We start from the raw sequence: 26,111 nt of genomic DNA, 5'->3' as shown, positions 1-26,111 counted from the left end.
GAGGTCTAAGATTCCCCGGGGGTGCCTCCCATATACCAACTCAAAGGGGGAAAACCCCAGCGAAGCTTGGGGAACCTCTCTAATGGCAAACATCAGATACGGCAACATGCAATCCTAGTTTTTCCCAACCTTATCACTTACCTTCCTGAGCATTGACTTCAGGGTGCAGTTGAATCTCTCAACCAGCCCGTCCGTCTGAGGATGGTAAACCGATGTCCTCAACTGTTTCACCTGCCACAATTTACAAAGGTCCGCAATAAGGCGGCACATAAAGGGTCCCCTGGTCAGTCAGGATCTCTTTTGGAACCCCTACCTTGGTGAACAGGAGCACTAATTCCTTGGCAATATTTTTGGAAGCCATCGTCCGAAGGGGAATGGCTTCTGGGTAGCGAGTGGCATAATCTCGAATGACCAGAATGTATTGGTGGATTTGGGTAGTGGGCCCACTATATCCATCGCTACCCTTTCAAATGGCATTTCGATTATTGGGAGTGGCACTAACAGGCTTTTAACAGCTGGTCTGGGAGCTGTTAACTGGCACTCCGGGCACTCTCCACAATGCCGAGCCACTTCAGCCTGAATTCCTGGCCAGTAAAACCTCCTTACAATCCTGCCTCGGGTTTTATCAATACCAAAAGGTGTCCACCCAGAATGTGCTCGTGAGCTAGATCCAGTACTGTCCTCCGGTACCGGGTGGGGACCAGCAACTGTTCCACCACATCAACCCCTATTTTTGAGACTCTACACCAAACCCTTTTTCACGATGAAGTGGGGAAAACTTTTAGGCACCGTCCCATCATTTATGGGAGTACCATCTACGACCTGCACATCTGCTCTGGCTTGCTGCAGGGTTGGATCCTGAAATTAGTCAGGGACCCTGCCAGGTCTGTTGGTTCTAGATAGTCGTCCTCTGGATCCAGATCTACCCTGGCCCCACTAGTACTGGGCTGCTCGTTATGGACGAGGTCTGCCACTTCTTCCTCATCCTCCCCTACAAGCACCTGTGACGTTGGCCCCTGGGAGACCATCTCTTTTCTTGGCTTTGGTTGAAGGCTACATGCTACTTCCTGCTTGGTCAGGGTTGTTGGCTTCTCAAAAATGCCATTCTTTTGGCCTAACTTCGCAAATAATCGACCCAGTATTACATCATATGGCATCTTTGGGACCACGCCGACCTCATAATCTAGCAGCCCGTTCTCGGTTTGTATGCTCACTTAGGCTGTGGGGTATGAGCGGGTATCCCCATGAATGCACGTAACACTGATATCCTGACTTGTATCCAGTTTATGAGTCGGCACTAGGTTTGCAATGACCAGGGTTAGCATACTACCGGAATCCAACAGTGCTTCAACCGCTTTCCCTTCAACCTTCATCATGCACATGTTTGTTGTGCCTGCTCAGCTGTTCCTGCCGTACAATACCGTTCAACCAGGCCCACGAGATGGTCGGCAGAAAGTACCTCATTCTGGCCAACCCATCGTCAAACTTCTTGGGGTAGACCTCGCTGAAACTGGTTGAGTACGATGATCTCAAAGATCTCGGCGGATGAACGGGTCTCCGGTCGCAACCATTTCCGTGCCAGGTGAATCAAGTCGAACATCTGTGTTCGGGGGTTGTCCAGGTCGGTAGGACCACTGGTGGAAGCGATGTGCCCTCACGGTATCGGTCACTCCCAGTCTAGTCAAAATCTCTCCCTTTAGTTTATCGTAATCATGTGCATCAGGTTTTTTCATCCATATGCTTCCACATCATCCTGCTTTATCATTTTCTGAAGAAAATGATTGGCCCGCCTCTGGGTATTTGCAGCTGGTAACTGAGCCCCAATTTGGTCCGCTAGCCCCTTTAGGCCTTCTCTTAACTCCCGGGTATTTCTCTCTTGCTCCTCTCTGAGCAGCTGGTTGGTGCGGTGCTGAACCTGTAACGTGTCCTGATACATTCGCATTGCATCCTGATGAGCAATTTGTTGAACTCTAGTTGCCTCATACTCCATACTTATTTCCCCGAGCAAACTGACGTAACCAACAAAGCTACAAAAAAACCTGACTCCCCTTTCGAGTGCTAACTGAAAAATATATATATTCTACCTAACCAGCAGTATGGTCAGTCCATATGCCCGCATTCTCCACCACGTGTAACAAACCTCTTCAAGATTAGGAGAGTTTGTTGCGAATTAAGCGTGGATACATTGGTCAGAGCCAAAGAATATCAAAGTTTGACATGCAGCCAATTAATTTGCTTTTCTGTACCAGATTACTTGATTCTTTGCACATGAAGCCATGATCTTCCCTCACCCAAAAAGTTCAATAATAATCAACACTGCAGGAGTGCACACATCATTACAATTCAAGTCTTTACGGATTCACTGATATTTGGTTCTGGGACTAAAGAGTCTTTTGCAATAGTTTGTTGAAGCGAGGTTCAAAAGGTTGTTTGCAAGCATTATTTTCCTTGTCTGGATTAGTTTCACACCTCCACATTTCAAATCAACTAGGATGTGTTTGTATAAGGCAGATACACAGGGATGAGGTAGTAAAGAATTAAAGTGGTTAAGCGCTGAATGCTGGTTGTGGTGATGGGCAGTGAGAATTTTATTTGATCATTAAAAAGTTGAAGACCAGATACTTAAAACCATTGAGGACAAAACATAATAAAGCCTGAGAGCTTATTTCCATTGTGTTCCTCTAGGATAGGCAACACACACGCTATTGCTAACAACGCCAACGTTGCATAATAAATGTGTAAATGCTTTTCACAAACTTAAAAAGTGTGTGCGTTTAGCCTCCATTACATCCCTGCAGGTGCATCTTCAGGGTGTTCTGTTTCAGTGTAAATGAAAACATTAAGAGAAGCAGCTCTACCTCTGAGTGACTTCAGAAAAAGGTATGCCGCTGTCTTTACAATAGACATGGCAGCAATATTGATTCACCTACACAGAAGCCTACAATGCAAGAGCAAAAAGACAGAACAATATACAATTTCACTTTGTAATAACAGACAATGACAATTTGAGTGAAGACACAGTTGTAATGTTTCATTTCAAGTTATTCACACAAGTGATCAGTGTTCAAAGTTAATATACTTTGTAATTGATTAACCTATGCCTTCGTCCACTCCCTTGGAATTTGAGTTGATCACTTTCACACCGGCGGGAACCCCAAGAGTACCGAACTGGTATCGATCTGTGAGCCCCCAGATATAGGCAAACTCGGGTGGTTTTTAGTATACATTCAGTTACATTGAAACATTGATAAAAAAAAATCCCCACCAATTGAACCCGCTGTGCAAGCCACCAAAGAGTTAGCTGGTTTTAGCGCAGGCTGGATATCTCTTGCTGAAACTTAAACAGAGAGCTGTAGAAGTCCCTCAGAAGCACATAAATCTGTTTTCTTGGTAGCCGAGCACACGAAAAGAGTCCCTGGATGGAGTTTGTCTAACCATAAACTACAGAGTTAAGGACTGATGGAGTTGAGGGTCAATTCCATTTCAATTCTGGAAGTGAATTGAAATCCCAATTCAGGAATATAAAGAAATCCTCTTTGAAAATGCTTGAATAAATAAATGAAGTAATGTCGATAAGAATAAATATAATTTTTCTAATCTTGAATTGGAATCTAAATTCTTCTCCTAAATTCATGGCATTTGAATCTCTGCTAATGAGACCAGTGCATGTTGTCAAAGTCTACTGCATCTCCCAGGTTGGCATCAGTCTCCAGCAGGCTCATGATGACGGCCATGGCAGCCTCATCGTTGCTCAGGATACCGAGGCCTGGTCCCACCATGCTGTCCAGGTCAATCTGGGAGCTCTCTCCTGGGGGAGAACGGGCTGTCATCAAAATCAACCAATACACAAAGTTATGTTAGTCATACAGTTGAAGTTGGAAGTTTACATACACCTTAGCCAAATAAATTTAAACTCAGTTTTTCACAATTCCTGACATTTAATCCACGTAAAAAAAATCCCTGTTTTAGGTCAGTTAGGATCACCACTTTATTTTAAGAATGTGAAACGTCAGAATAATAGAAGAGAGAATGATTTATTTCAGCTTTTATTTCTTTCATCACATTCCCATTGGGTCAGAAGTTTGCATACACTCAATTAGTATTTGGTAGCATTGCCTTTAAATTGGTTAACTTTGGTCAAACGTGTCAGGTAGCCTTCCACAAGCTTCCCACAATAAGTTGGGTGAATTTTGGCCCATTCTGCCTGACAGAGCTGGTGTAACTGAGTCAGGTTTGTAGGCCTCCTTGCTCGCACACGCTTTTTCAGTTCTGCCCACACATTTTCTATAGGATTGAGGTCAGGGCTTTGTGATGGCCACTCCAATACCTTGACTTTGTTGTCCTTAAGCCATTTTGCCACAACTTTGGAAGTATGCTTGAGGTCATTGTCCATTTGGAAGACCCATTTGCAACCAAGCTTTAACTTCCAGACTGATGTCTTGAGATGTTGCTTCAATATATCCACATACTTTTCCTCTCTCATGATGCAATCTATTTTGTGAAGTGCACCAGTCCCTCCTGCAGCAAAGCACCCCCACAACATGATGCTGCCACCCCCGTGTTTCACGGTTGGGATGGTGTTCTTCGGCTTGCAAGCATCCCCCTTTTTCCTCCAAACATAACGACAGTCATTATGGCCAAACAGTTCTATTTTTGTTTCATCAGATCAGAGGACACCTCTCCAAAAAGTACGATCTTTGTCCCCATGTGCAGTTGCAAACCGTAGTGTGGCTTTTTTATGGCAGTTTTGGAGCCATGGCTTCTTCCTTGCTGAGCGGCCTTTCAGGTTATGTCGATATAGGACTCGTTTTACTGTGGATATAGATATTTTTGTACCCGTTTCCTCCAGCATCTTCACAAGATCCTTTGCTGCTGTTCTGGGATTGATTTGCACTTTTCGTACCAAAGTACGTTCATCTTTAGGAGACAGAACGCGTCTCCTTCCTGAGCGGTATGACGGCTGTGTAGTCCCATGGTGTTTATACTTGCGTACTATTGTTTGTACAAATGAACGTGTTACCATCAGGCGTTTGGAAATTGCTCCCAAGGACGAACCAGACTTGTGGAGGTCCATCATTCTTTTTCGGTGGTTTTGGCTGATTTGTTTAGATTTTCCCATGATGTCAAGCAGAGGCACTGAGTTTGAAGGTAGGCCTTGAAATACATCCACAGGTACACCTCCAATTGACTCAAATGATGTCAATTAGCATATAAGAAGCTTCTAAAGCCAAGACATCATTTTCTGGAATTTTCAAAGCTGTTTAAAGGCACAGTCAGCTTGGTGTATGTAAACTTCTAACCCACTGGAATTGTGATACAGTGAATTATCAGTGAAATAATCTGTCTGTAAACAATTGTTGGAAAAAGGACTTGTGTCATGCACAAAGTAGATGTCCTAACCGACTTGCCAAAACTATAGTTTGTTAAAAAGACATTTGTGGAGTGGTTGAAAAACGAGTTTTAATGACTCCAACCTAAGTGTATGTAAACTTCCCTAACCAAGGGATCACTCTAAGTATAACTAAGTAACCCAAACATACACTTAAAAAACTGTCTGATTGATTACAGTCTAGGTAAATGAAAGATCATGTAAATGCATTGCTTCTAAGATTGCAATCTGGTTTCCGAGCTGGTCATGGGTGCACCTCAGCCACGCTCAAGGTCCTAAACGATATCATAACCGCCATCGATAAAAGACAATACTGTGCAGCTGTCTTCATTGACCTGGCCAAGGCTTTCGACTCTGTCAATCACCTCTTTCTTATCGGCAGACTCAACAGCCTTGGTTTCTCAAATGACTGCCTCGCCTGGTTCACCAACTACTTCTCTGATAGAGTTCAGTATGTCAAATCGGAGGGCCTGTTGTCCGGACCTCGGGCAGTCTCTATGGGAGTGCCACAGGGTTCAATTCTCAGGCCGACTCTTTTCTCTGTATTCATCAATGATGTCGCTCTTGCTGCTGATGATTCGCTGATCCACCTCTATGCAGACGACACCATTCTGTATACTTCTGGCCCTTCTTTGGACACTGTGTTAACTAACCTCCAGACGAGCTTCAATGCCATACAACACTCCTTCCATGGCCTCCAACTGCTCTAAAATGCAAGCAAAACTAAATGCATGCTCTTCAACCGATCACTGATCATTATTAGACTGTAAACTCTCCTTCCAGACTCACATTAAGCATCTCCAATCCAAAATTAAATCTAGAATCAGCTTCCTATTTCGTAACAAAGCATCCTTCACTCATGCTGCCAAACATACCCTCGTAAAACTGACTATCCTACATATCCTTGACTTCGGCGATGTCATTTACAAAATAACCTCTAACACTCTAATCAGCAAATTGGATGTAGTCTATCACAGTGCCATCCGTTTTGTCACCAAAGCCCCATATACTACCCACCACTGCAACCTGTATGCTCTCGTTGGCTGGCCCTCACTTCATATTCGTCGCCAAACCGACTGGCTCCAGGTCATCTATAAGTTTTTGCTAAGCCCGCCTTATCTCAGCTCACTGGTCACCATAGCAGCACCCACCCGTAGCACGCGCTTCAGCAAGTATATTTCACTGGTCATCCCCAAAGCCAACTCCTCCTTTGGCCACCTTTCCTTCCAGTTCTCTGCTGCCAATGACTGGAATGAATTGCAAAAATCACTGAAGCTGGAGTCTATATCTCCCTCATTAACTTTAAGCATCAGCTGTCGGAGCAGATTACCGATCATTGCACCTGTACATAGCCCATCTGTAAATAGCCCACCCAACTACCTCATCCCCATATTGTTATTCATTTTTTTGCTCATTTGCACCCCAGTATCTCTACTTGCACATTCATCTTCTGCACTATCTATCACTCCAGTGTTTAATTGCTAAATTGTAATTATTTCACCACTATGGCCTATTTATTGCCTTACCTCCCTAGTATTACTACATTTGCACACACTGTATATCAGTGGCGTGACGTGAGCCTGGGGCCTGGGCCTTCAGTGAGGTATTACACAGTCCCACCCGAATTAATCTACCTCATTATGATGCCATGGCTCTAGACACTATACATTTAGACAGAAACGCAGTATAACCAGGCGTTGCGTCACCTTGAAATTGACAAATTGACATTTTTGGGTAAACAGTGTTTACCCAAAAACATGACACGATCAATGAGTCTTTTCAATATTTCCCTTCACCTTTTCATTGTGCAGCTCCGTTGCCCTGCGCGCGTGTTCTTTGAGCTGTAGATCCACTCCGGTGTCCCCAAAAGTTTTCAAAAGCACCATTGCTTGTTAGTGCACAGCTGTAACTTTGGTGTCTCGTTGCTGCCTTGGTTAGACAACTCAAGTTTGCAAAGCCAGTGTGGCTCCAAACACCAAATCGATCACTTGCAAATAATAGGCATTCCCAGCAGTACAGTTTGCAGTGCTTCTCGGAGCCAAGGAGCCATTGACAGCGCTCGTAGTTGAAACTTTGAAAGTGGCGAGCGAACGAAGCCCTTTCCCGCCTGTGACAGACTTTGTGGCGTCGGGCGACCTCTCCTTACAATGTCTAACTTTTCTTGAAAAGTTCGTCTTGAGAATGGCGTTATAATTATATCCTCGACCAAATCGATATCTTCTCCTCCTTCCGCCATTGTGGGTTGAAAAAACAGCTTAGTAGTACGCAAATTAATTTGTTTATCAAATTCAGTTTCCTAGATCTCCATAGGACCTGCCTCTCAATATTGGTAATCCAATCAAAAGACGTGCACGCACTACGCCTGCTAGCTGGCTCCTGTGTAACACTGGAGCCAGCCAGCAGGCGTACAATAGCCAACTCTAAAGCTGATTGGTTGACATTCAATTTTCATTTCCATTCACTATAAGTGACAAGCGCCCGCACTGTTGATTCTGAAGGCCTGGGGGCAGATTTTAGACCCCTGGCAACACATGATGGCTGAATATGATTGGATAAAAGATCTAACATAAAGACCAGCCCTCCAAATCTCAACCTGGGGCTGGAAGCAGTGCAACCAAGAGGAAAGCTATGAAATGAAGAGTATAACTCTTACTCTGGGGAATAATTTAATACATATTTGTGGGAAAATATATTTAAAAAAAAATTATATTCTGATGATGTTTAGGCCAGCAGAGAAGGCCTTGCAGGCCCTGACGGCCCACCACTGCTGTATATAGATTTTTCTATTGTGTTATTGACTGTACATTTGTTTATCCCATGTGTAACTCTGTGTTGTTTGTTGCACTGCTTTGGTTTATCTTGGCCAGGTCGCAGTTGTAAATGAGAACTTGTTCTCAACTGGCCTACCTGGTTAAATAAAGGTGAAATAAATGTTTTGAATAAAATGACTTTGTATAGGATTTTGAATGGTAACTACCTGTGTCCATATGTGTGTCGCTACCAGCGTATGTGGCCCCCTTTGAAGCAGACTCTGATCCAGACTTGCTCACTGTATCTGAGTCAGTCACCTCATCATTTGGTGTCTGCAAGAGGAGAAGTGGGTACATAACAATATATAACATCTTTACTCTATAGATTTTTTGATAAAAAGTTCCATTCACAAAACAATTCAAGCGCACCTATTAAGAGGGGTAATATTTACCCTGGTTATTGATAAGTTAAAGTACATCAAAATATTATAATCAGTTTAAAAGTTTGTAGTCTATGCAAGGCATATGTTCATAGGGAGAACTCCAGGGGTTATGGTCGTGACCTGCATGTAAAAAACACCATGCTCTCTCCCTTTATGCTGTAATGAAAATAGTTTTTTTTTTATAGTCATCATGCAACTACTGCCTCCCTAAAGACACTGCAGGATGAGAGGTGAGGTAGGTAAGGCGACTCACGTTGGCATGAGAGGAGACCATTGGAGACCTGTCCTGAGGTGGACAGAAGGGACTGGAGGTTCCACTGGATGGAGAACAATTGACCCTGCACAGACACAGAGACATCGTCTATGCAACAGAGACATTTTGGCGGTGGAAGAAAGCAGAACTAATGTAACAAAATGTTCAGGAGCCAATAAAACAAAAAACGATGTAAGCTGACTGTACAAGTACCAGCTTCCTCCTGGTGGTCAAACAAAGCTCTGTAAAACAATGCCATAATACACACAACACACCTGTTGGAGTCCAAGAGCTCGTTTGCTATCTGGGTCCCTATGCTGCCAGCGTAGATCATAGTGGTTATGCCACTGGAGATGCCAGGGATAAGGATAGTACGTTTGCTCTCTTCTGTAACAGAGGGAGGGGTCAGGACAATGAGCTGAGGTCGGTCCACACACCCAAACAACATCCAGAATGACCAGGACAAATATTCCTTTCCTTACCGTCCAACAGCTTGGAGCTGCTCGGCTGTTCAGTTTCTGTGTGACCGGGTCCCCTGTGTGTGGAGAGGGAACAGACGACAAATCATTGTACATCCCTTGTATGATGTCATTAGTACAACGCTGAGGACTCTTGAACAACAGCTACATTTTGGGTCCAAAATGGGACAATTTTGACTGAACTTGTCTTGACTCGAAGCAGATTATTAAATGAAATGTATTTTACTGAATATCATTATAGATTGTTCAAACCACATTCTAGACCTAATGTGAAAAGGCACCTACAAAACTCGGTTTGTTGACACAATAAACTCCACTTCTTTGGTCCACGGGTTTATAAAACTAAACCACTGACTTTGAAGCATGACGAAGGAGCCATGTTTAGTTTTGAACTTGTAGCAGCTGGTCTCAATCTTCTCTTTACTGCGGAGAACTGTTGAGACACAAAACAGCACTTCTATCACTGAAATGTGCTTGAATCACCCCCCACCCAAAAAAAAACAAGTAATGCACAGGTTATTATGGTGTAATTACCATTTTACCATGCGACAAAGGTAAGAACCTGGTCATTTTCTGTAACCCAAAATAAAGCAACCGAAATATAATTCATATCTGTTTGCGATACGAAAGACAACCAAACTATTCAAAATTACCTTTCCTATGTGTCTCTGCGAGGTGTTGCAGGTCGTCCTGGTGGAAGTACTCGTAACAAGACGTCCCCAGTAGTTCCTGTGGCAAGTAGCCCAGAACAGTAGTGGCTCTGAAGGACAGAGACAAGGAGGCTGTTATTCTCTATAAACCCACGACAGTACCAGGTTGATATCTTCTGTCCACTTACCAGCTCTAACTATGTACATCATTTCAGAAAGGCACAATAAATACTAACTATAATCATCAATGTACATGATGCAGCCTTTCTGTTTCTATGGAAAAGAGTAACTGGAATGATTGTCAAACATTTGACCACGGTAAAGTGAGCTGGGTTCTTATTCTCTGAATTGGGATTAAATGACAAAGTAGAAAGAATCTCACTCAAAAGTAACAAAAATAAAATCACTTACAGATAATATGAATTATACTGTAAACATACAGTTGAAGTTGGAAGTTTACATACACTTAGGTTGGAGTCATTAAAACTCGTTTTTCAACCACTCCACACATTTCTTGTTAAAAAACTATAGTTTTGGCAAGTTGGTTAGGACATCTAGTTTGTGCATGACACAAGTAATTTTTCCAACAATTGTTTACAGACAGATTATTTCACTGATAATTCACATTATCACAATTACAGTGGGTCAGAAGTTTGCATAAACTAAGTTGACTGTGCCTTTAAACAGCTTGGAAAATTCCAGAAAATGATGTCATGGCTTTAGAAGCTTCTGATAGGCTAATTGACATAATTTGAGTCAATTGGAGGTGTACCTGTGGATGTATTTCAAGGCCTACCTTCAAACTCAGTGCCTTTTTGCTTGACATCATGGGAAAATCTAAACAAATCAGCCAAAACCTCAGAAAAAAAAGTGTAGACCTCCACAAGTCTGGTTCATCCCTGGGAGCAATTTCCAAACGCCTGAAGGTAACACGTTCATCTGTACAAACAATAGTACGCAAGTATAAACACCATGGGACCATGTAGCCGTCATACTGCTCAGGAAGGAGACGTGGTCTGTCTTCTAAAGATAAACATACTTTGGTACGAAAAGTGCAAATCAATCCCAGAACAACAGCAAAAGACCTTGTGAAGATGCTGGAAGAAACAGGTACAAAAGTATCTATATCCACAGTAAAACGAGTCCTATATCGACATAACCTGAAAGGCCGCTCAGCAAGGAAGAAGCCACGGCTCCAGAACCGCCATAAAAAAGCCAGATTACGGTTTGCAACTGCACATGGGGACAAAGATTGTACTTTTTGGAGAAATGTCCTCTGATCTGATGAAACAAAAATAGAACTGTTTGGCCATAATGACTGTCGTTATGTTTGGAGGAAAAAGGGGGATGCTTGCAAGCCGAAGAACACCATCCCAACCGTGAAACACAGGGGTGGCTGCATCATGTTGTGGGGGTGCTTTGCTGCAGGAGGGACTGGTGCATGTGGATATATTGAAGCAACATCTCAAGACATCAGTCAGGAAGTTAAAGCTTGGTCACAAATGGGTCTTACAAATGGACAATGGCCCCAAGCATACTTCCAAAGTTGTGGCAAAATGGCTTAAGGACAACAAAGCCAGGGTATTGGAGTGGCCATCACAAAGCCCTGACCTCAATCCCATAGAAAATTTGTGGGCAGAACTGAAGAAGTGTGTGCGAGCAAGGAGGCCTACAAACCTGACTCAGTTACATTAGCTCTGTCAGGAGGAATGGGCCAAAATTCACCAAACTTATTGTGGGAAGCTTGTGGAAGGCAACCTGAAACATTTGACCCAAGCTAACCAATTTAAAGGCAATGCTATCAAATACTAATTGAGTGTATGTAAACTGCTGACCCACTGGGAATGTGATGAAAGAAATAAAAGCTGAAATAAATAACTCTACTATTATTCTGACATTTCCCAATCTTAAAATAAAGTAGTGATCTTAACTGACCAAAGACAGGGAATTTTTACTAGGATTAAATGTCAGGAATTGTGAAACTGAGTTTAAATGTAGTTGGCTAAGGTGTATGTAAACTTCCGACATCAACTGTAAATCAAACTGGACTGACGCCTTCAATGCACTCTCTGCTGTTGGTCAGAAGATCTCACCACCAGTGTTACATTTTAAGACAGCCTGGGTCACAATAACAAATTCACATACGTGAAAGTGCTCCCGTTGTGAAATGGAGCTGCCTATTTGACAATCGATAAGTTAGGTCTTTATCGTGACATGCTTACTATATAAAAAATGATATTTCCAACACAATGTTCCAAGTAAACATTTTTCAACTTATAATCTGTATTTCAAACCAATAGTATTAGTATTGTACTGTTGCCATCTCTTGAAATAATCAGTACAGTCATCTCTTCAAGGGGTATATTGTCTCATTTGGAATGCATTCAGACCAGTTGCTGGAAAACTTGGGGAAACCCCATTACACTTACAGCCACTGTGGTATGGGTAGGGGGTGCCATGGCAAACTCTATCCAAGATGACTGCCTGCCAGGCCTGCCTTAACCAACGTCATTGCTTTTCTCTTTATTTGTTTCTTTCGCTGTTAATACAAGCACAGGTTGGGTTACCCAGGGTATAACTGTAATGTTAACCAAGGCCAATTTAACATTACAGTATGTATCAAAACATACTCAACTCAGCAGAAAGAGATAGAATCTGAACAAAACTCTGAGAACAATACGGTATGAAAGTTACCAGGAAGTGACTGCCCCTCAGCCTTGTAGTTTTTTAACTTTTGTAGACTTTTTGAATGGTCTTCAATGGGCAAAAACGTAGTGCAAGGGTCTTAAGTGCAAAAACTCAGTAAAAACAAATATAACTGTATATACTGTATATATTACGAATTTGATTATATAATCGGTAAGCCTGTTGAAAAGATTAGCGGACTTGATCCAGAAGTAAATCGAAAGGTGTGGTTACTTTCACAGGGTATAGATTCGGTTTTATTTTCCTCCCAGTGTTTTTCACCACGTGAAGGCTATGCCCACAATGCCCCCTTATGAACAATATTTGTTCAAAATTATGCCAACACTTGCCAAGAATATTTAATAATGAGCGAAAATCGCAAAAAGGTTTGTGGAGGGAATAAGAGGCACAACTTACCGTTGGTCCACAAAGGTGAACTTGCCGTCAATTGCAAAGCGAGTGACAAACTGGGTGGGTTTGACCTTGACCTCTCGTGAGGGCTGACAGGCATCGTTAGGGTGAACGCGGCACACAGCAACCAGGCAGGACAGATGGGAGGACTCGTTATCGTCGCTCTCAGCATCCAGCTGGGTGGATGGCCAACTCCGCATGTAACCAGTGCAATGGACAGTGCAGTATCGCTGAGACTCTACAGGGGGAGACAGTGTACATAAAACTTGTGTATACATTTAATGCCCATATGCAATTTCAATCATGGCCCTATCAGGGCTAACCAACTACCTCAGTGAGGTGGAATCAAGAAAAATAAATTGTGCTTCTGGGTTGATGACCACTACGTTTTGCTCTGTTCTTACGATGTATTGAGTGAAGGTGTCTCTGCATGGCTCTCTCACCCTTTTTCTTGGGGCTGCTGGGCTGGATGGTTTTGTCTTCTGTCTTCATAACTGTTCTGCTGTGCTTCATGCGGCAGAAGAAGGAGCGCCGTGCCCCTGTACACAGTTGAACTGCTCCCACAGGAAGGTCCTGCACCTGTAACCCTGCTAAAGAACCGGGAGAGCCTATGATTCAACAACATCATCTCATATTTATAATATTAAAAAAACACATTGAAGACAGAACATAATAAGAAAGTGACTGTGACCTCAAAAGAGAACGAGGGCAAAGTGTAAACCAGTAAAGCAACAACAAACAGAACGCAGGCTCTCTGCTCTTTCCCCTGTGCTAATAGAACTGAGATAAAAGCTGCAACTTTCTTTAAAGTAATACCGTTATAGTGGTGACATAGCTTTAACTGCATCTCAACAAGACAAAAACAAATCAAAACAGAGAAATAGATATGAAAATCCCAGAAACAGATACATTTAAATAAAGTCTTTGCAGACTTACTTTTGGCATCTATGAGCCGTTCACGAGGGTATAATCCTGAGGCTGACAGCTGCTCTTTCACTTTACTAATGTCCTTCGGGTGGACATAATCAAAAAGACTCTGTCCAATTAGTTCCAACTGTAAACAAAAACAGCACTTTAATTATCAGAACCAAATTATTCATCTAAGAACCCGGAACCAAATCTTGTGTGAGCTAGCCAACTATACTTCTGAACTAGGGGAAACAACTGATTCAGATCCCCACTTCAGAACCACCTGAACTTTCTGATTAAACCTCCAGTCTCCACTTCAAGCATCATCTCCACAATATAAAGCATGAAACAGATTCAGATATAACTTTACTTTGGTACAGAAATGATAAGGTATTAAAAGGGAATTTCAGTATTTTACATTTTGATGTTAGATAGTTCCTCACCATGTAAGTAGTCTATGGGCCAGGAGAATACATGGTTCAGTTCTCTTTAGACAGCCACTACAAACGTCTGCTAACTTTAGCCACCGCTAGCTAACAATCAATGAGAGTGGTAGGGGCATGGGGTGCCTGTTACAAATGGCCAAAGAAAACCAAACCATGGAACTAAATGAATGGGATAGCACTGTTAAGTAATGGACTTTTCCTAAAGTTGTCATTGAGAGTATTTAAGTGGATAACAGATAGGATTGAGTGATAGTGACATTGTTGGAATCCACCACAATAATTAGCTCAATTTAGAATTAAGTAGTAAATTAAGACTGCCAGACCTGCTTATCGTATATTATAAACTGGGTGTGTCGAGCCCTGAAAGCTGATTGGCTGAAAGCCATGGTATATCAGCCCGTATACCACACCCGCTCTGGCTTTATTGCCTAAGTATAACCAGTTCACTGACCCGACTGTAGTTGAGGAACTTCAAGACGGATTCTGAGGTAAAGAGGATCTTCCCCCTGTCACAACTCACCACGAACAGGAACCCATCTGCAGCCTGGGGAAATGAGACACGGCACGACCTCAATATATTTCAATCTGGATCCATGAAAACACTGACACTGCTACAGTATTTTGAAACCATCAGTGTGTATCTACTCTCTCTGTTTACTCTAAAATGGCAGACTCTGTGTGACAAACATGCACACTTGTGGGAGATCAGAGCAGGCAAAGGTTAAACAACAGAACACTCCAAGCGAGGGGAAAGAACTGGCTATTTCTATATGATTTAATTCTACAAAGAATTGAGCGGTTGACACATCCTGTTCTAATTAGGGATTTTCCAGAGTAAAGTTAGTTAATGCCTGAATGGAAAAATACTGTAGCAAACCCAGAGGGTATACCTGTGTTACTGTCCAAGAAAGAAAGTGTATACTTAGAGTCTGAAGAAGAAACATGCCCACCGCGCTCTCATAACTTTGGATAAAATGTAGCACTTTGAAGATAAAAACCACACAATTGTAGATTTCACCTCATCATTGTAATCATAAAGGAATAATCCTAGGTCACTATATTATTGGTTAATATTATATTTCCCATATCAATACCAAAATTATCAGCTATTTTTGGAGCCTAGAAGACTCAACACACAAAAACTGAAATTGACAGACCACATAATCCTACCCTACTGTTGTGACTGCTGCCACAATACCAAATGGGATTGATCTTGGTTGATTGGAGAAAGAGATTGAGACAGATTGAAGGGCGGCCTACCGTGAGCACCAGGTGCTTGAGATCATCCTGAGGCAGAAACGAAGGCTTGCGTTTGTAGTTAAAGTCAGTAAAGGAACTGCTGGCACCTGCTGACGAGACGAACACAGCACTGAGCTGTTGTCTGTGTTGTACCTGTCCCTTAGGAGCTCGACATTTCTATCATAAATTGAGTTAAAAATATACAGAAATATTAAATCTATATTATCAGCAATGAACGCAGCAATGAACCAAGCTATTTGTGCACAGCTGTGTATTTTCCCGCCACAATGTGTCCTAGGCTCTTACTGCATTAGTATAGCTTCATGAGACCTAACTTAAAGAGATGTGTGGTGCTGCACAGATTGCCTGGTGTGATACTGTATTGTAGGGGCAGTTTGGAATGATGAGGCCTACCTTTCAGGGCTTTGAGATGCTGCACAGCCATTCGCAGAACCGTGAGTTTGTCAAGCTTTTTGGCCATGGGGTTCCAGGAGGGGATCATGGCTGACAGCTCGTCAATAAGGATGTTCATTTTGTCCCTCCGCCGCTTTTCAATTTGGCTGTGTGGCTCCCTGTGAGTGAGGGCACAAATACACTTATTTGTCTCTCTCACACATATCTCACACACTTAAGTATACAGGTGTCTGATGGGTTGCTATCAAGTCAGCATGATATCCTTTAGGGTGTGTGTGTTATTGTTATTATTGGCGTTACGTTGATGTGGTTGCTCGCATCGTACCACCAGCTTCAGTATCGGTATTAGTATTACTACTACTGTAGTATTATGTCATATATAATATTAAAGTATCCTCCTGTTTGCTAAAGCCAGTTCAGTCAAAAATGGGATTTTCCTGTGTTTTATATATATTTCCGCAACATGGTGTTGGAATAATACTGTGAAATTGTGAAAATGACGATAATACCCTTTTAGTGTAAGAGTTGTTTGAAATGACAGCCTGAAATTTCAGCCAGTTTTGGTGGGATGGAGTTTTGGCCTGCCTGGTGAATCTGCCAAACAGCTAGTTTTCAGTTTTCCCCTGGACCACTCAGACAGTCCTAGAGAAATTCTTGCTCGAGAAACTGCTCTTACTAAGAAGCTATTTGTGTTTCTTTTGACCATGTTGATTGAAAACAGTCAAAGTAAGGTACTTAATTGTTACCCAGAAGTGATTTGATATTGAGATTTTTTTTAACGGCTGCATTTGGCCTTTAACTCCCTTTCAATATACCAAATGAATATGTATGCCAGGCTCTTACCTGAAGCATTTTATTGTCACCTGTTGATCATCGTCTTCCGATCTGAATTGGAATGGGAAATAGTTATTATTATTTAAAATGATTCATTTCAACACTTGGCCTGGCTCTGAGAGATCTTGCCAAGATTAGTGCTGAAATAAAATTCATTGCTAAATAATCTTCAAATACCTGCTCTGTTGCTCCTCCATTTCAGCATCACCATTTTCCCTGCATAGAGAACACAAAATATAAGTCCACCGGGTAAGAGACAAAAATAAGAATATTGTTATTTTTATGCTGATTTATGAAAGGTGAGGTCTCTCTGCTCTTACCTGTTGTCTATATCCCCCTTCCGTTTCCTAGACAGCTCTTGGATTGGCATGGCTCCTGCCTTGTGGGGGGTTATGACATTAGGCATGGCTCCTGCCAGGTGGGGCGTTATGACGTCAGGCCGAGAAACAGGAAGGCTATTGGTTTCTCCTAACTGCAAGGGTCCTAAACCACAGGCACAAGAACCATACAAAACTGACACATTAGCTTAGATTTCTCATCCTTTGTAATTCACCCACGGTCAAATCGATGCATTATTGTAGCACTGACACCATTACGGGGACAAAATGGGTTGGTGTTTTGTTTAATGCCCGAGATTATTATATTTGCCAATGTTGGAAACCTCCATGAATAACATTCACATATCCCCGATAATCAACTGAAACCCTCAACAGGACTGACAAAATAAAATAACGAATGAATGCAGTTACTTGCTTTCCCCAGAAGATGGCCCAAATACCAACTCAATGGATGTTGACCTCAAGCATCCTATACACATGGTTGGAACGTTGTATCACTACAAGCTGCCTGGGAGTGTGCAAAATATTGTGTAAAAAGTTTCAAAATAAAAATACTTTTAAACCGTCTTATAAATATAAATGTTCTTGTATTGATCAGTCACATAATACGTGTGTATGCACTAACTAACATCCACTTGAGAGGACCGTAAATAAACTCTCAATTGTAAGCCTATTGACAAATGTTCCTCAGTGTAAATTAGTTTTAAGTTCAGCTAACTGGAAATTGCCTTGCATCTTGTAACTGATCATCTTGAAAGCCATAAATCTGGCAGGTGAGGTGAATGAACTCTCCAACCTAAATCAGCCTACCAGACACCAACCTCTGGCAGACATTTTCTCCCGGCTGTCGCGCAGCACGTGATGAGTTACCATTAGAGGGCGTCTAACCACTGGCTTTATCCCAGTTTTCCCCCAGCATGTGTTTGACTGATGGTTTCTGCTATCGCCTTACCTCACTGCTTATATAATGCTGTAACATTTACCTACTTCCTGCACGTCTCCCCATTCTACGGTGACATTTTATTTGAAATATTGTTTAAAAGGTGGAAGATGTTTTGGGATTCTAATGCTTCTAATGTAACAAATGTTTATAAATAATGGTTAATGAACTAACCTAGGCTATATCTAGGAATTTGGGGGTAATTTCTGACATTGAGGTGGAATGCAGAAAAAATTCCAGCCCTGCCCTCTCTCTTCCTTTTCCTGCAGGCATCTCACCATGCATGAGAAATTGTAGTAGCATAAAAGCAAAACAAGTGGAAATATCCCACAGGTAGAGATGGTAGTGGAACTACGGTAATTTTTATAATTTTGCTAATTCTGTAATTGTATCATCATGTAGGGTTAATCTCCGTTTAGTTATTTTTCAATTTTCATGAAAATAGTTAAGACAAATCTGAAAAAGTTTGTTGCACAATCAAGTAGAAACATTGTGGCTTTTTGATGTTTGACAAAGACAGTGAGTAGCTCAGGGTTGAGGTACATTTAGAATGCTTTGATACATTAACATTTATTAACTGAAAATTGATATAAATGATGTTCTAATCATACATTTCATAAAATCCAACACAATTGTAAAGCGAAGAGTGGAGATCCATATTTTGCAGTAACTAACTAAAGGGGAAGACAATGTCATATCAAATACAATTAGGCAGTTATGTGGGGAACTAGTTGTGCTACACATTCATTTGGTTGACCTACTTCGAATCAAAGAAATACGGTAAATACGCAGCTGGCTAGGCCAGCCTCTCTCCATGTCATCTCCTGCTGTTGTGCCTTTGAACAAGACAGTTAATCCTTATATGCTCAGTGTGCTTCCAACCCCTTAGGGTGTGTGTGTCTTAGGGGGATTGGGATACAAGCAGAAACTAATTTCTGTTCACTGAAAGAAAAAAATTGACAGTATTCTTCTTAAATGTTGATCCAGTTCTTGTCACTAATAGGAGATGCAGAGGGAAACGCAAACTCACTGACAACTGGGAACCAGACCTCAACAAGTTCCCTGGTTGTGCAGGACATGAGTGGGTGGTGCAGAAACAAGGAAAATTTAATCACCTTGAATGATACACTAAATTACACCTGGCTTCCTAAGAGATGACAAGTAAGGCTTGTGTGACGGAGTTAATTGGAGCTTGCTAATACAGCTTCTGAACCTTCCATGGATGATGCCCTCTCCTGGCTGGATAAATGTGGCGAGGATCGCACTACTCCATTGGACCAAGTCTTCAGCTGATGATAATGATGAAAACCCTGGCAGTCACAGCCCATATAAATTAATGGCCCCTCAAAAGGACTCTCCCTCATCAGATGAGATTCCTGTGGCTGGTGCCTCATAATAAACCTCCCCTATCCCTCACTACTCACGTGCCACTCTCACATAAGAACTCACTCTCACACAAGAACCCCAGTGTGTTGATAGGGTTATTGGTACAACTAGAACATTAATGTCTAAAAGTTGATTAGACAGCACAGCAGTATGATGTTATGGCAGTATAAGGTTATGGCAGTATGATGTTATGGCAGTATCTAGTTAAAGCAGTATTGGTGAGTATCCGAGTTCAGATTCCCTATCCCGATTATATTCACTGAAAAAAATGCATGTAGTTTATCACCTGATAAACAAGGGTACTTATACTAATTACTAGTTTACATTACACATATCTTTCTCCATTCAAATTCTATATTATACTTGTAGGAAATTGTAGACACCCGATAGTGCATAATGTAAACCTGGACACTAATAACTAGCCTTTCTCATCTCCCCATAATCTCTCATGGAAAAAGGGAGGTTCCAGTGAAGTTATCCTGCACAAACTTCATCAATCTTACATGTAAAAGCCTAGAATGAATTATGCGTTAATCATTAATTTATTTAACTAGGCAAGGCAGTTCAGAACAAATTCTTATTTTCAATAACAGCCTAGGAACAGTGGGTTAACTGCCTCGTTCAGGAGCAGAACAGCAGATTTTTACCTTGTCAGCTTGGGGATTCGATCTTGCAACCTTTCGGTTACTAGTCCAACATTCTAACCACTAGGCTACCTTCCTCCCCAGCAAATTATGGCTAATCATACCTCTTTGTGTTTGCACATTTTCTGTCAGAGGAATGTTAGCTTTACACTTCCATTAATTTAAGGAAGATTGTTTTTATTATCTGAAAATAGTTCCAATCCTTTGGCTGTCTTTTAAGCCAACGGGGAGGCAACTCTACACCTGTCACACTGGCCAATCTGACTAGTTCACCCGAGGACAGCCATTCCCCTTTCACTCCCACAGGAATCACCCCACCCCCACACCAACCTCTGCATTGGTTTTGAATAATACTAGGGGCCAGACAAAACGACAATATCATGTTGGACACATGCATACATGAGATACAATACTAAGAAAGAGGGCTGACAGTAGAATACATTTTGTTTATTCAAATATACAAAACAATACATCTTGTAATGGGGGAATCTATGCTATTCAGGCGAAGTACAGTTGACTGTTGGGCAATACGGTTTTAACAATTGGTTGCCTAACAGAGTGCTATGTAATACATTATTTCCTCTGTCCATTCTCTTTATCCATTTCTGTGTAACGTTTGTCATCCTAGAACACCTTTAGGTCTGGTACTACTTTAAGATCAATAATTATTAAGGTCAGGAATAAATAAATATTGTTACAGTAATTGGGTGATAAGCCTACAACACCATTAAGAATTGTCAACCAATGTCCAGAGCAAGACTGTCAGTAGTCTCCCAAAAAGGATAATGTTGTTATTGATAAAGGAAAGTCACACCATATTTGCTTATTGTGTCCCTTTGCATTTCATATTGTTAACGTGAAACTATAGTCCTATATAAACCAACCCAGGACATGTTATTGGGGTATGATGGTAATGCATAAAGACTAGAGGCAAGAATTTTTTTTTAAATCCCAAGTGTTGCAGCTTGATTGACCTACAGTTGACCTCTTATATAAGAGTCCAAACGCTCACGTGCAGCTTGCGTTGAATAGTTATCAAGTTATGGGCTCTGGTATTTTACAAAATAACTGAACACAGGCCTACATAGCCTAAACAAATTACATATTGGCCAAAGCGCAGCTAGCCTATTTGATGTAGCATATAGGCTCAATTAAAATGTGCCAGGCAGGCCTATACATTTTTTACAAATGTTTTATGCTGCAAATAGGTATTATTTGCAAAGGAGCGACATGAGTGACCATATTCAAACTACATTCATAACATGTACATTATTGGATGTTATGTACAAATTACAGAATGGGAAATGATGTTATTAAGCATGCATGCTGCATATTAGCCTAGCTTGCACGTTCGGGATTGAACAATAGTTGTTTTGGGCTGCGTTCTAATAAATCCACCCACCCACCTTGAGAATTTGGAAACTGCTTCATAACCCACTTATTGAAAATATTCTTTAACATTTTACCATGCATCGCCAGAATCACAATGCGGTCATGGAGATCAAGTTACGAACATGTGGCAATGCATCAGAATGCTTTAGACATGGGAAATTCTCGTCACCAAAAGTACAAATTTGCCGCGATACATTGAAATTCTACAACTATGAAAACATGTAGGCTAGGATATGACTTTAGGCTACCCAAACACATATATAAAACACTATTTAGGCTATACGTGCGACTGAACAGGATATGGTGCAAACTTAATCCAAGCATAAATTTCGTGATTGGTGCCATTTTATTTGATTAACAGGCTAACCGACATAGATTATTAGTCTAGGCAAAATTACCAAAGGCATGAACAGAATATCTATTTTACACAAGGTTTACCATAAATACAATTCCACCATGCACATATTCTAATAAAATCACGCCAACTCCTACCTGCGAAATTACATGGTAGAATGCAACAAATATGTTCAAAATTATTAAACTTCCACGAGCGCGTCCCAGGACTTCCTCGAGTGTGCTCCACTGACCTACATTTTGGGGGAGAACCAAAATTGTTTTTCAAAGCGAAAGACATGGAAACAGCTCCCCTCAATCCCACCCGGCGCATAGCATCGACTACAATAAACTATCCCCCGTGATATGCAACTTTTCAGGGAAGCTAGAAACCAGGCAGTTAGAAAAGCCAAGGCTAGCTATTTCAAGCAGAAATTTGCTTCCTGCAACACAAACTCAAAAAAGTTCTGGGACACTGTAAAGTCCATGGAGAATAAGAACACCTCCTCCCAGCTTCCAACTGCACTGAAGATAGGAAATACTGTCACCACCGACAAATCCATTATAATTGAGAATTTCAATAAGCATTTTTCTACGGCTGGCCATGCTTTCCACCTGGCTACCCCTACCCCGGTCAACAGCACTGCCCTCCCCTCTGCTACTCGCCCAAGCCTTCCCCATTTCTCTTTCTTCCAAATACAGTCAGCTGATGTTCTGAAAGAGCTGCAAAATCTGGACCCTTACAAATCAGCCGGGCTAGATAATCTGGACCCTTTCTTTCTAAAACTATCTGCTGAAATTGTTGCCACCCCTATTACCAGCCTTTTCAACCTCTCTTTCGTGTCGTCTGAGATTCCCAAAGATTGGAAAGCAGCTGCGGTTATCCCCCTCTTCAAAGGGGGAGACACTCTAGACCCAAACTGCTACAGACCTATATCTATCCTACCCTGCCTTTCTAAGGTCTTCGAAAGCCAAGTCAACAAACAGATTACCGACCATCTCGAATCCCACCATACCTTCTCCGCTATGCAATCTGGTTTCAGAGCTGGTCATGGGTGCACCTCAGCCACGCTCAAGGTCATAAACGATATCTTAACCGCTATCGATAGGAAACAGTATTGTGCAGCCATATTCATTGACCTGGCCAAGGCTTTTGACTCTGTCAATCACCACATCCTCATCGGCAGACTCGACAGCCTTGGTTTCTCTAATGATTGCCTCGCCTGGTTCACCAACTACTTCTCTGATCGAGTTCAGTGTGTCAAATCGGAGGGTCTGTTGTCCGGACCTCTGGCAGTCTTTATGGGGGTGCCACAGGGTTCAATTCTTGGACCGACTCTCTTCTCTGTATACATCAATGATGTCGCTCTTGCTGCTGGTGAGTCTCTGATCCACCTCTACGCAGACGACACTATTCTGTATACTTCTGGCCCTTCTCTTGACACTGTGTTAACAACCCTCCAGGCGAGCTTCAATGCCATACAACTCTCCTTCCGTGGCCTCCAATTGCTCTTAAATACAAGTAAAACTAAATGCATGCTCTTCAACCGATCGCTGCCTGCATCTGCCCGCCTGTCCAGCATCACTACTCTGGACGGCTCTGACTTAGAATATGTGGACAACTACAAATACCTAGGTGTCTGGTTAGACTGTAAACTCTCCTTCCAGACTCACATCAAGCATCTCCAATCCAAAGTTAAATCTAGAATCGGCTTCCTATTCCGCAACAAAGCATCCTTCACTCATGCTGCCAAACATACCCTTGTAAAACTGACCATCCTACCAATCCTCGACTTCGGTGATGTCATTTACAAAATAGCCTCCAAAACCCTACTCAATAAATTGGATGCAGTCTATCACAGTGCCATCCGTTTTGTCACCAAAGCCCCATATACTACCCACCACTGCGACCTGTACGCTCTCGTTGGCTGGCCCTCGCTTCACACTCGTCGCCAAACCCACTGGCTCCAGGTCATCTACAAGACCCTGCTAGGTAAAGTCCCCCCTTATCTCAGCTCGCTGGTCACCATAGCAACACCCACCCGTAGCACGCGCTCCAGCAGGTATATCTCTATGGTCACCCCCAAAACCAATTCTTCCTTTGGCCGCCTCTCCTTCCAGTTCTCTGCTGCCAATGACTGGAACGAACTACAAAAATCTCTGAAACTGGAAACACTTATCTCCCTCACTAGCTTTAAGCACCAGCTGTCAGAGCAGCTCATAGATTACTGCACCTGTACATAGCCCATCTATAATTTAGCCCAAACAACTACCTCTTTACCTACTGTATTTATTTATTTTGCTCATTTGCACCCCATTATTTCTATCTCTACTTTGCACCTTCTTCCACTGCAAACCAACCATTCCAGTGTTATTTTTTTAACTTGCTATATTGTATTTACTTCGCCACCATGGCCTTTTTATATATTTATTTATTTATTTATTTATATATATATTTTGTTTGCCTTCACCTCCCTTATCTCACCTCACTTGCTCATATTGTATATAGACTTATTTTCACTGTATTATTGACTGTATGTTTGTTTTACTCCATGTGTAACTATGTGTTGTTGTATGTGTCGAACTGCTTTGCTTTATCTTGGCCAGGTCGCAATTGTAAATGAGAACGTGTTCTCAATTTGCCTACCTGGTTAAATAAAGGTGAAATAAAAAAATTATCACCTCATAGCCTTGAGAACTCACACGTGGTGCTTTCACGACAACTCGGAAAGATCAGAACCTCCAAGTGAGAATTTGCGTACGGTTTTTGCGTAGTTTCCTATTGGTTGATTTTGATCCTTTTCAACCTGGAGCTCAGTTTCCGAGTTGTCTTGAACGCGGTACAAATATGTAAACCGGTACCTGTTCGTTTGTCTGCGGTCCAGTCATTGCCGCCGGCGGCTAAATTCTCTTTGGACATGGCTGGAGCCGGTCAGCAGCAACCCGGCGCCGCAGAACACGAGGAAGTGGTAGAGTAGCCAAATGTGGTACAAGTAGCCTACTGTAGGAGAGATGGGGAGAAGAGGCGGGGGATTGTTGTATAAATTAACTTTATTTTTTCGTCCCCTCTCTCTGTACTAAGGCGGGGAGGGGGTAGACATACAAACGTAGACCTACACGTGCAAGGATAAAGTAGCCTCTTGGGTAATGAGGACACAACTCCAGGAAAACGCGGAAGAGGTCAATCGGTCTTCCCCTCTATCACCAGTCACCACTACACTCGCATTCATTCACTCAAACCACCCGTGAAGGGGACACTCTGTTCATTGCGCTCACACACAATCGTTTCGTGGGCTATAGTCTAGCCCAGAGCAAGTAGAACAACCATTCATGAAACGCCAAGATTTCACTTTCATTACAATTTTAATTAAAGAGTATTCTGCATGAGTCCCTTATCAATAGGCTATAGTGTAGCTCATATTTCAGCCTGATTTAGGAATGAAACTTTCATTTTATCCTCTAAATGATAGGCTAAAGTGTAATTTTGCATCTATTTGGGGAAAAGTGATTGTCTATATAGGCTAATACACAGGCTCCCTATAATTGAACGATTTCGTGTTGTGAGTGAAAACACTGCTTTCTCGTGTAAATATCCGTGTCCAACCTGACAAATGACCATATATAAGTAAACTCATTCGAGTGGTCTTTTTCCCCCTCTTTCGAACATATGTTTCTCACCTGTTATTCGAGACATCTGCACGAGACTTTATGCAAGTGTAAGTATGCACTTGCCAAACAAGAATCGCGTTGACCTAAATATTATTGCCTTATACAACCATATAACCGTCACGTGTAGCAGCTGTCTCATTACCCCGTCTGAAGCCCGGGGTGAAATCATTAGTTCAAACAGTTGCATTCCGTTTTGCAACTAAAACGAGTTTCTATTGGACAAATTGAGGCAAGTCAGTCCACGTTCGTCCCGTTTGCTTTCTTTTAAGAAACGGTTTGCAACATAATCGGCAGAATTGAATACAGCCTGTCTACAGCGAAAGTAAACGTGCGTCTCAGAGCACTTTACAGCCCCACAACGTTATACACTGCTCAAAAAAATAAAGGGAACACTTAAACAACACAATGTAACTCCAAGTCAATCACACTTCTGTGAAATCAAACTGTCCACTTAGGAAGCAACACTGATTGACAATTGACTATGACTATATAACGCAATCTTTTTGT

The 26,111-nt window shown here is 42.0% G+C and overlaps 1 protein-coding gene across 6 annotated transcripts; it reads right to left on the bottom strand.

Moving 5' to 3' along the window:
- Positions 1 to 2,422: 2,422 nt before the first annotated feature.
- LOC129838242 (basic helix-loop-helix ARNT-like protein 2) lies at positions 2,423 to 26,051 on the bottom strand. 6 transcript variants are annotated; one of them, XM_055905055.1, is made up of 17 exons: positions 22,095 to 26,051; positions 17,223 to 17,385; positions 17,080 to 17,118; positions 16,912 to 16,953; positions 16,069 to 16,226; positions 15,676 to 15,764; positions 14,867 to 14,959; positions 13,997 to 14,114; positions 13,504 to 13,650; positions 13,067 to 13,298; positions 9,968 to 10,074; positions 9,600 to 9,747; positions 9,318 to 9,370; positions 9,111 to 9,222; positions 8,836 to 8,920; positions 8,367 to 8,472; positions 2,423 to 3,808 (listed from the first exon to the last, which is right to left on the bottom strand). In XM_055905055.1, exons 1-17 carry the CDS (start codon positions 22,267 to 22,269, stop codon positions 3,651 to 3,653), a joined length of 2,025 nt encoding a protein of 674 aa, XP_055761030.1. In that variant the 5' UTR covers positions 22,270 to 26,051; the 3' UTR covers positions 2,423 to 3,650. The 6 variants fall into 6 exon arrangements, with proteins under 6 accessions (XP_055761030.1, XP_055761029.1, XP_055761033.1 ...); XM_055905054.1 differs by having other exon boundaries at positions 2,423 to 3,823; positions 15,676 to 15,761; XM_055905058.1 differs by having other exon boundaries at positions 15,676 to 15,761.
- Between the last annotated feature and the right edge of the window lie 60 nt (positions 26,052 to 26,111).

Source organism: Salvelinus fontinalis, chromosome 39, assembly GCF_029448725.1.
Source record: "Salvelinus fontinalis isolate EN_2023a chromosome 39, ASM2944872v1, whole genome shotgun sequence".
Classification (NCBI taxonomy): domain Eukaryota; kingdom Metazoa; phylum Chordata; class Actinopteri; order Salmoniformes; family Salmonidae; genus Salvelinus; species Salvelinus fontinalis.
This window is presented reverse-complemented; position numbering and strand designations above follow the sequence as displayed.